The following is a 10,383-nucleotide window of genomic DNA, read 5'->3' as shown; positions in this document are numbered from 1 at the left end:
AAAGTTTACACAATGCGATATTGTTATATTCCAACCAAACCATTTTAAACCGTCGGAAAAGATCTAACAGTCTAGTAGTATCGGTTACGTCTATTTCAGTATTTGCATAGACGGCATTCATTATAAATCCATGATTAAAATGGTGTAATTGTACACTGGCCATTATTTGTACAAATGCCGTTCGTTACAGTAAATTACATTGCCGCAGTAGGTTAATCTTCAATCCGCGTATTCAATGCTTAACTGTCACAACCACCTCCCCGACACGTCTATCTAAATAAAAGTCAAGAGCGCGATATTAAAAAAAATCGCTCACCTGCGATAAAAAACACAACTTATTTTACAATGCAACACAAACTAAATGGATAATATAGAAAACGTTCATAACATGTATTTTCTGTATTTACAAAGCACATAAAGGAACCTGTTGTTTACTGTAGTTATTGTAAGTATTTAAAACTGATATTGTTGCAATTATTATTATGTATTATTGATGTATTATTCACAATACATGTGTTCATAACGAAAGAAAACCAACCATGGCACAGCTGACATCTGTAATTGAACTGTTCGGTTCTCGCTGCGTTAGAACTGCATGTATGAACGCGTGCTATACTAGATCGTCCTTCAATACACGTGAGCCGCTCTCTGGGAAAACTGGGCTTAATGCATGTGCGTGAATGTCAGATAAGCCCTCAAAGGCTCATCAGGTAATTTCTGCCTTAATTGGATTTTCGCGCTACGAAGAGCCTACCTTTAAATGAAAACTCTTTTACAGCGAAAAGTGGTGTCCCTGCTAAGCCTTTGCGGGCTATCTGACACTGTACGCACATGCATTTAGCCCAGTTTTCCAGAACGATGCACCTAAGGGTTTAGTTTAACTCTGCACTTTTTATTCATGTCTTTTGCAGTTTTATTTTAATTCCTTAAATATTTACACAATCATGCTATGCACATGAACATTTAACCCTTTACCACTTAGATACGTATTTTCACGCATTTGTAGTCCCTTAGAAAGTAACCATTCTTAATAGATTCAAAATGTTAAGGCTTTATTTCCAGCCCTTAGATACTGATGAGCAGCGAACAGCATGTAACCTGAATAAACTGCGAGTAACTCGCAGGCTGTTCTGGTTTTATGCTGTTTGCACAGAGCCATTTTTACTTTGCTTCTTAGTGGAAAAGGGTTGACACTTGTTAATAACTATATTAGTACTGAAGAGAGCTGCACTCCGTGTACTTGGCATGTTCTCTTAAAGCCATTTATCATCACATAGATGTTTATTTGAATACATTCAATACGTGAAGCGCTATGCTTCACTCAAGAAATGGACTACATACAAAATAGTACAATGGCCATTATTCCAGAAATACTGAAAGGAGAGTTGTGATTCTTATATTGTGTCCATGGGCAATAACTCTGGAAATCCTGAAGAAAGGTTTGATCCTTGTACTCAGCCCTTCTCGTAAAAGCCATTTTCTCATTAAATGAATTTTTATTTGAACCTTTAAATACTTCCGAAGTTATAATTTCAACACGAAGAGGGGCAGAATGGCGGACGGTAGGAAGGATGGACTATGCAACAAGAGATTGCCAAGCAATATTGTCCCCTACCGGTGAAACTCCACCATTGTCAGTAAAAAAATATTTTTTTTAACAGTTGTTGCCATAGCAACCAGAATTCTTGACGTAGGAACGAAATGAAATGGCGTGCATATTCCCCATATTGCCATCTATCCATGTTTCAAGTTTCATGAAAAAATATTAAGAACTTTTAAAGTTATCGCAGGATCCAGAAAAGTGTGACGGACTGACAGACTGACTGACACATGGAGCGCAAACCATAAGTCCCTTCCGGTTTCACCGTTAGGGGACAATAACAATATCCTTAATTTTGAGAGTATACAAACAAACAATAACATAAGGCTTTAAATCCATTTAATTTGGGTGCATAAATATCATAAGTATAACTTAAATTGATCCAACATTTTCATCATGAAAATCAGAAATGCTGATGCACAATTATCGGGACAAACATTTGGATGTTTACAAGATAGGATCAATCATGAATCTGCAACAGCTTAGAACTGCATACTGTAGGTAACATTAGTTTCTATCTTCAGTGATACATGAAAAGCATCATAAAATCACACTTAACACCAGATAGAAAATCGCTATGATTAAACCACTATTGTTTCAATGAAATACATCTTGGTAGATTTCTGTCTTTGTTTAATTTATCTGTTTTTTTTTCTACCTTTTTACTGTTGACGTTTTAATTTAAATACCAAATGCCACTGATGTGAACAGGTCAGTGTACACAATCTTGCATTTGCTGTTATTTTTTTCAAATATGAGCTTCATCAGGCATAGCTCCAGCCCAGCTTGCTCATCTGACCAGTCTGGGAAGGAACTATGCATTCCACTTTTAAGTCATGCAAGGATTTGTGGTCTCATAAGGCAACACATCAACGCTGTCGCATGACCAGACAAAGTGACTGCCCAGGCTGGTCTTGAGCTGTGCTGGCCGCATCTGTCATAAGATGCATTTTCGCATGATGCGAGTCATGTTATTTCTCATTGCAGGAACCGATTTTCTCCACGGTGGACACACTGGTAGGTCAAGTACTTTTCAGAGTAGACTTCCTATGAGCCTGTAGACACTTGGAGGTACAGAACTTGTTTTGGTTGTACTCGAAAGGAACCTTGCCCGTCATGTCCGCACCGCACAGGAAACACCGGCTGAAACAAAGGCCAATTTGTATTAAATATGAGCTTTGCTTTCAAAAACCAGGTCTAATGGATGTGCAAAAAGTATCTTTCATATTATCCTGCCCATTTGGCACAAGCTTATCAGCAACAATACTTTCTACATAGACTCGATTTTAAACACTTCGTTTTAACATTAATTCTATAAAAGCGGAAGGTGTCGTTCGTCCCTAAGTAATTAGCCTGTGCAGACTGCACAGGCTAAACTTGGACGATACTTTCCGCAAATTCCCTAAGCCCTGTTTTTCTAGAGTGCAACTTGTATGTTTGATAACCAAACATTATTAGTACACTCATTAATTGTTTTTTCTTTATAATAAAAACCAGTGTTTTTTTTTTATTTAATTGTTCCTTTATATTTTACAGTCTGTGCTGTTTTGATTGAGTAAAATAGCGTGAAAAACCCTGAAATTGGAAAAATTGAACCCTTATTAAAAAGATAATAAAAAACAATATTCCAATAGTTTATAAGTGCATGTTTAAACGCATTTTTTATGTGTATTATAAAGTGCTATGTAATTATATTGTTGTATAATAAATTCAATAAACCAATTATTGAATTCATTGGAAAAGTTTGACATCTTAGGGGAAATTTGGGTCAGATTTTTGGGAGCAGAAAAATTACTTTATGCCATTCACTGAACATGGAGAAATAAACAACAAAGGAACGAAACTAAGGCATACCTGAGTACAGGCTTATCTGCCCTTTGGTTGGTGTACTGTGACACGAGTCGCTTCTCTGCAGACAACGCACGCTACAACACATAAATACATGAGTCTTCATTTTACATAGATGCTCCTGCTTCATGACACTAGACACATAAATGAGTGTGGGGTGGGCAGTTATCTGAATATATTAGTCAACCAAACATGCTTTTGTGACCCCCCCCCCCCAACTTTTACCTACACAGGCTAATCTGGGATGATGACACTTTACGCACATGCATGCAAGGCTAATATCTACATTAAGATATAACAAGTGTTTACTGTGACCTTGACCCTTCAGTGAGTGACATGGATTTGGTACGACGAGTATTTGTCATTTTATTTTGAAATAACATAACGCACAATAAATATACTGGCTGTAGGCAAATATCTATTACACCACTATGCTTATGAGGAATATGCACTGTGAACACTTGTGACAGGGTTGCTGTTGTATTTGCACTTGACACCTTGGTAATTATGATGTTCCTTTGTGTCAGTTTCAAAATCCTGCAAGCTTACGTTATAAGCCAGAAATTAAGTGCCACCCATCCCCATGACTCACATAAACATTTGATGATAACTGGGGCCAGTTTCAAGTTTAAGTTATGAGCCAGCAATTAAATGCCACCCATCCCCCTGCATCCCATAAACATTTGATGATAACTGGGGCCAGTTTCAAATTAAACTTATAAGCCAGCTACTCAATGTCTCCATCCCCCCTCCCCACTTATGGACAAGGTTAACCCTATATGCACTTCTAACATCATCATGACAGGTGCATACAAGAAACCGTCGGAGACGGGTGATGCTCCCCAATTATTTTTTTTGTCACAATATTGCACTATATATTCAGATAAAAGGAAACGTCTTGAGGTCACAGTAGTTGGGGGTTCAAGAATTTTTGATATAAAATTTCAAAGGGCCATAACTCTGTGAAAAATCATCCAACCAGAACCCGCTGATATTATGCACATCTCCTCTTGGTAGTGAAGCTTCACATAAAGTTTCATTGAATTCCGGTCATTAGTTGCTGAGAAATAACCCGGAAAAGAATTTCACTATATGTACAGTTAATGGAAAATTTCAAAGGGCCATAACTCTGTGAAAAATCATCCAACCAAAACTCGCTGATAATATGCACATCTCCTCTTGGTAGTGAAGCTTCCCATAAAGTTTCATTGAATTCCAGTCATTAGTTGCTGATAAATAGCCCGGACAAGAATTGCACTATATGTACAGTTAATGGAAAATTTCAAAGGGCCATAACTCTGTGAAAAATCATTCAACCAGAACTCGCTGATAATATGCACATCTCCTCTTAGTAGTGAAGCTTCCCATAAAGTTTCAATGAATTCCGGTCATTAGTTGCTGATAAATAGCCCGGACAAGAATTGCACTATATGTACAGTTAATGGAAAATTTCAAAGGGCCATAACTCTGTGAAAATTCATCCAACCAGAACCCGCTGATAATATGCACATCTCCTCTTAGTAGTGAAGCTTACCATAAAGTTTCATTGAATTACGGTCATTAGTTGCTGAGAAATAGCCAGGACAAAAATTGTGCACGGACGGACACACAGACCCAAAAAAAATTTGGGGGAGCATAATAAATGCCAAACTGATAAAGCCTTTTTCTGGGCAAACTGGGCTTAATATGCATGTGTAAAGGGTCATAACAGATTAGACTGGGAAGTTCGCACAGGCTTATCAGGAAGGACGTTTTCTGCCTTAATTGGATTTTCCCTAAGAAGAGACTTCTTTTAAATGAACAATACAATAAAGCTAAATATGTTGTCCCTGATAAGCCTGTGCAGACTGCACAGGCAAATTGGTTCCGCTGCCATTTGCACATGCATGAGCCAAACTTTCTCTCAATGTGCCTTGATATGACATGAAATCCGCTAGGAAACATGGAGAAAAATGAATTCCAAAGTGTTTAGCTCAGTGCAAGCCCAGAACAATAGTTTACTATGCTTAACTTTTCTCTGTCAGACAGATTCAGGAATCTCTGCTTCTCTCTTTCACTATGCTTACCTTTTCTCTCTCAGGCAGATTCAGGAATATCTGCTTCTCACTTTAACTATCATGTTCACATTTTTCTCTGTCAGGCAGATTCGGGAATCTCTGCTTCTCTCTTTCACTATCATGCCATTCTTCTCTCTGTCAGACAGTTTCAGGAATATTTGCTTCTCTCTTTCACAATGCTTACCTTTTCTCTGTCAGACAGATTCAGGAATCTCTGCTTCTCTCTTTCCTCTGCCCTCTGTTTCTCCTCTTCTTCCTTCTTCAACTTCTGCTGCTCTTGCTTTGCCTTCTTCTGTGCCTTCTTCCTTTCTTGATCTTTCTTCTTCCTTTCCGCCTCTTTTTCTTCGGACAAAGGTTCTGGAATCTACATAGAACACAACTATACAAATATGTTCCTCGCTCTGAGAAAGCGTTATTATGCGTTTGCTTAAAGTGTTGTTGCACAGGCTAATCAGTGACGACACATTCTGCCTATATCTGATCTTTCAAAGACGAGACAATTTTTTTTTTGTGAAAGCAGGAAGTGTCGTCCCTGATTAGCCTGAATCGACTTCACAGGTAAATCTGGAAGGACAATTTCTGCAGATGCATTAAGCCCATTTTTTCCGAGAGTGTGACTCATACACATTATGTTCAAACAGATTCAATATTTCCTTTTGAAGTTTTTACTAAGAATGGCACTATTGATCATATGTCAGTAATGCAGAGTTATATATAAGGGGCCTCAGACAGTGAAATGGTTTCAGGATTAAAACATGAATATGTTAGCCAAATCGGAATATAAGCTTAACCTTGAAATGACAGGGAAATAAGTATAAGATGATATAGAATAATAGTTTAAATGAAAATTGGTTAAATCACAAGTGTTAAATGATAATCAGTACTTCTAACAGATACCAAAACTCAAGCATCCTATGACATGTATTATTATTCACTGAAAATGCTATACTTGATTCAAAATTCACTGAAGCTGTTCATTAGTTTAAGAAAATAGACCAAAACATTCCTCCATGTATGAAATCTTAAACTTTAACACCACATACATTCACTTAGACTTTGACATACGTACCAACATTATGACACATTTGCCAATACTTTTACACTGACAATTAGACACTCATACCCTAGCATTAAAACATGTGCCAACACTTTATCACATTAACAAGATCTCAGACACAATTACCGACACTATGCGGCTATGCCACATGTACAAACCTGTGCGGCAGTGTAGTCATAGCGATTTGGATGGCTGGCCCTGTAGCGGCGGAACTCATTCCTGGTCGCCTTGTCCTTGGAGTCCATGTAAGCAGTGTGACCCTTGCTGTCCCTGCCAATAAGAATATAGCAGTGTGACCCTTGCAGTCCCTGCCAATAAGAATACAAGGGCTGTTTGTAAAACATGCATGCCCCCCTATATGGGCTATAAGTTGTAGTAGCAGCCATTGTGTGAATACGTTTTTTGTCACTGTGGGTGGTGGTGGCGGTTGTGGCGGTGGTGGTGGCAGAAGAAATAGTAGTAGTAGTAGTAGTAGTAGTAGTAGTAGTAGTAGTAGTAGTAGTAGTAGTAGTAATAGAGTAGTAGTAGTAGTAGGTGGTGGTGGTGGTAGCAGAAGAAATAGTAGTAGTAGTAGTAGTAGTAGTAGTAGTAGTAGTAGTAGTAGTAGTAGTAGTAGTAGTAGTAGTAGTAGTAGAAGTAGAAGTAGAAGTAGTAGTAGTAGTAGTAGTAGTAGAGCAGTAGTAGAAGTAGCAGAAGTAGTAGTAGTAGTAGTAGTAGTAGTAGTAGTAGTAGTAGTAGTAGTAGTAGCAGCAGCAGCAGCAGCAGCAGTAGTAGCAGTCGTAGTAGTAGTAGTAGTAGTAGTAGTAGTAGTAGTAGTAGAAGTAGTAGTAGTAGTAGGAGCAGCAGCAGCAGCAGCAGAAGCAGCAGCAGCAGTAGTAGCAGTAGTAGTAGTAGTAGTAGTAGTAGTAGTAGTAGTAGTAGTAGTAGTAGTAGTAGTATGCATTAAAAAAATGCAGTTAGCCTTACATTTGGTAAAATTTTAAATATATAACAAGGGAGGCAAATCTGTAAAAATAAATTTAAACTTATTGCATTTGTTTCCCCTGTAGTGTATTACCTCCCCTGTCCTGCTTACATTTATATTAATTAACAAAATTAAACATAAACACAATATTTAATATACAAAATATACAAAAAATCTCATATTCTGATAATATTTTTACTGATCCACTGTATTTTACTAAAAGAATGATGTTTCATTGGACTGATAATTATAGATTTAGGATTACAAACCAGTTGCTTCAGTAATATTGTTCAGAGAGTGCCCTGTTGGCCGCGTATGCATTCTTAAATTATCATTCAAAAAACCATTTTACTATTTAGAGTCACCGTGACCTTTGACCTAGTGACCTCAAAATCAATAGGGGTCATCTGCGAGTCATGATCAATGTACCTATGAAGTTTCATGATCCTAGGCCCAAGCTTTCTTGAGTTATCGTATGACAACCACCTGGTGGACGGACAGACCGACCGACAGACCGACCGACCTGAGCAAAGCAATATACCCCCTCTTCTTCGAAGGGGGGCATAATAACAGTGTGACCCTATCATTCCCAGCCAATTAGAACAAAACAGTGTTACCCTTGCCATCCCTGCCAATTATAATATCATGAAAGTTACCTTTGCAATCCTTATAAATAAGAATACGAGTACTGTTCGTGAATTCGCGTAAATTCATTTATATGTGTCGTCATACAATTATTTTTTTTTCCCCAAAATTACTTTTGTGGACTCTTAAATTTGTGAGATTTTGATAAAAAAAAATCTTATTTACATTAATAATTTTCTGATGTATTTAATTTTAAATGTGTGGATAGGTCAATTAGCGAAAATTGATGCTCCACGAATTATATTGATTTTACAGAATAACCTTCTCCAGATAAAGGACCAGTTTTGACTTGAAGATAAAGACACTTTTACTGATTTCCATTTTTAATATTGGAGCAAATAACTCTGAGATGTGTGATCACTGGAGATTAACAAAAGTCTTGAATATCTTATTTGAGGCTGAAATTGATACATGTATTATTTTTGACTAATTTAAATTGTATAATTCTTTGAATATTTCAAATTTATATAAATGATTTAGATATTTCCAGTGAATAATTCTTACATAATAAACCCCTATATTAAACATACAATGTCATTGTGTGTGTGGTTTAAATGATATTTTATTGCTAGAAAAATGAGGAAGTACTTAGCTCCACAAACTTATTACATTTTAACTAAAATACAATAGCGACTTGTTTGGTTCTTGCTCAGTCCAGGAGGCAGCAAAAAGGGAGGGGAGGGGCCGTGCTAAAATAAAAAAGAGATATAAAACAACATATGGCTGTGATTTCCCTCTTGATCTTTCCATATGAAATATGCAGTCATGTTCTGCAAAAACTTAGCCTTAATGCATGTGCGTAAAGTCTGTCCTGATAAGCCAGTGCAGTTCGCTCAGATCAATTAACACTTTCCACCTTAACTAGAAGTTTGCTAAGAAGGGACTTTCTTTAAACAATAATAACATGCAAGCAGAAAGTGTCGTCCTTGAATGATAAGCCTATGCAGTATGGATAGACTTTACACACATGCATTAAGCACATTTTTTTGCAGAACGTGGCTGCATATTTCATAGGGAAATATTAAGTCTCAGATTTCTTATCTGGATTGACACTTTATGCACATGCATTAAGCCCAGATTCCCAGAAAGCAACTCTATGAATGCCCACCTGAGGGCCGGATCAGCTCCCGCATCCAACAGCATCCCCACAACGGTCAGATGTCCCTCCCTCGCTGCCACTTGTAACAGGGTGGTCCTTTGGTCACCTATGGGCTCATTGAGAAGATCCGGACCTACAAACACTGATGACAAATCATACCCAGTCGGCTCGCTTTTGTGGCTTTCGTTTACAGCTTTTGAAGGCTTATTGGTTGCAACTTCTTGGCTTGTTAAGACCAATTGTTGAGAAGGTTTTTGAACATTCAAGCTCATACCCATATCTTCCAAGGAATGTTCAGAATTGTGCATATTATCATTTCTTGTTTTAAGTCCATTTTCTGTGTCGACTAGGTCAGGGATATTTTCATTGTTATCATCACTTTTAATGTTGTCAGTAATGTAAGAAGCATTATTTACATCCCAACCAAACTCATTTTCTCCTGAATTTAAGCTTTCTGTCATATCACCTTGGTCTTTTGACAAGCAATCCCTCTCAGAAGTAAAATGGCCATTTTCTTCAATTTTATCACTTTTATCTTTACACAAGTTATCACTTTCTTTGCACAATACTTCTTTTTTATTTGCAAGTACAGTTGGAAATGTAAGATCCTCTGTATCAGCGTTGTCTTTTTTAGCAGTAACACCACTTTCATTATTTTCTATCTCGTTTTCTGTTACTGGATTTTTGCAGCCCTCTGTTCTGCTGGTGAATATTACAGCAAGGATTCTTTTCAGGGAGTCTTTGTCCCCCGTTTTGCATGCAGTGAACAGACCGTTACGAAGATGAAACTTCTCTTCCTCTGAAATAGTTTTTAAAACTTACAAGAACCCTGCTTTTATCAGCCTTTAAGACTTAAACTCTTACTTTTAAGAGACATTGAATAGCAGAAGAAGTTTGCCAACAACTTTTGTGTATACAACTATGATACAACAATGATGCACCTATGATTCAACTATGAAACACCTATGCTTCAACAATCTTACAAATATGATACTTCTATGAGACAACTAAGATGCAACTATGATTTAACCTGAATTCCATAACCACATATATATAAACCAGTAAATGATCTTTGATTTAAGATAAGTCCAACTGTCTTAAGTCTGTACAGGA

General features: G+C 37.3%; 1 protein-coding gene across 3 annotated transcripts in view; it reads right to left on the bottom strand.

Annotated features, from left to right (window-relative positions):
- Positions 1-1,922: 1,922 nt before the first annotated feature.
- Positions 1,923-10,383, bottom strand: part of LOC127855442 (ankyrin repeat and zinc finger domain-containing protein 1-like) — a 36,380-nt gene continuing 27,919 nt past the window's right edge. For all 3 annotated transcript variants that reach the window (XM_052391019.1, XM_052391020.1, XM_052391021.1), the window contains exons 12-16: positions 9,280-10,069; positions 6,721-6,832; positions 5,690-5,869; positions 3,455-3,525; positions 1,923-2,743 (exon numbers count right to left, since the gene is read on the bottom strand). In XM_052391019.1, the coding sequence (XP_052246979.1) occupies positions 2,623-2,743; positions 3,455-3,525; positions 5,690-5,869; positions 6,721-6,832; positions 9,280-10,069 (1,274 nt within the window). In that variant the 3' untranslated portion in view covers positions 1,923-2,622. The remainder of the gene's footprint in view (positions 2,744-3,454; positions 3,526-5,689; positions 5,870-6,720; positions 6,833-9,279; positions 10,070-10,383) is intronic.

The sequence above is a fragment of the Dreissena polymorpha genome, chromosome 13 (assembly GCF_020536995.1).
Source record: "Dreissena polymorpha isolate Duluth1 chromosome 13, UMN_Dpol_1.0, whole genome shotgun sequence".
Classification (NCBI taxonomy): Eukaryota; Metazoa; Mollusca; class Bivalvia; order Myida; family Dreissenidae; genus Dreissena; species Dreissena polymorpha.
This window is presented reverse-complemented; position numbering and strand designations above follow the sequence as displayed.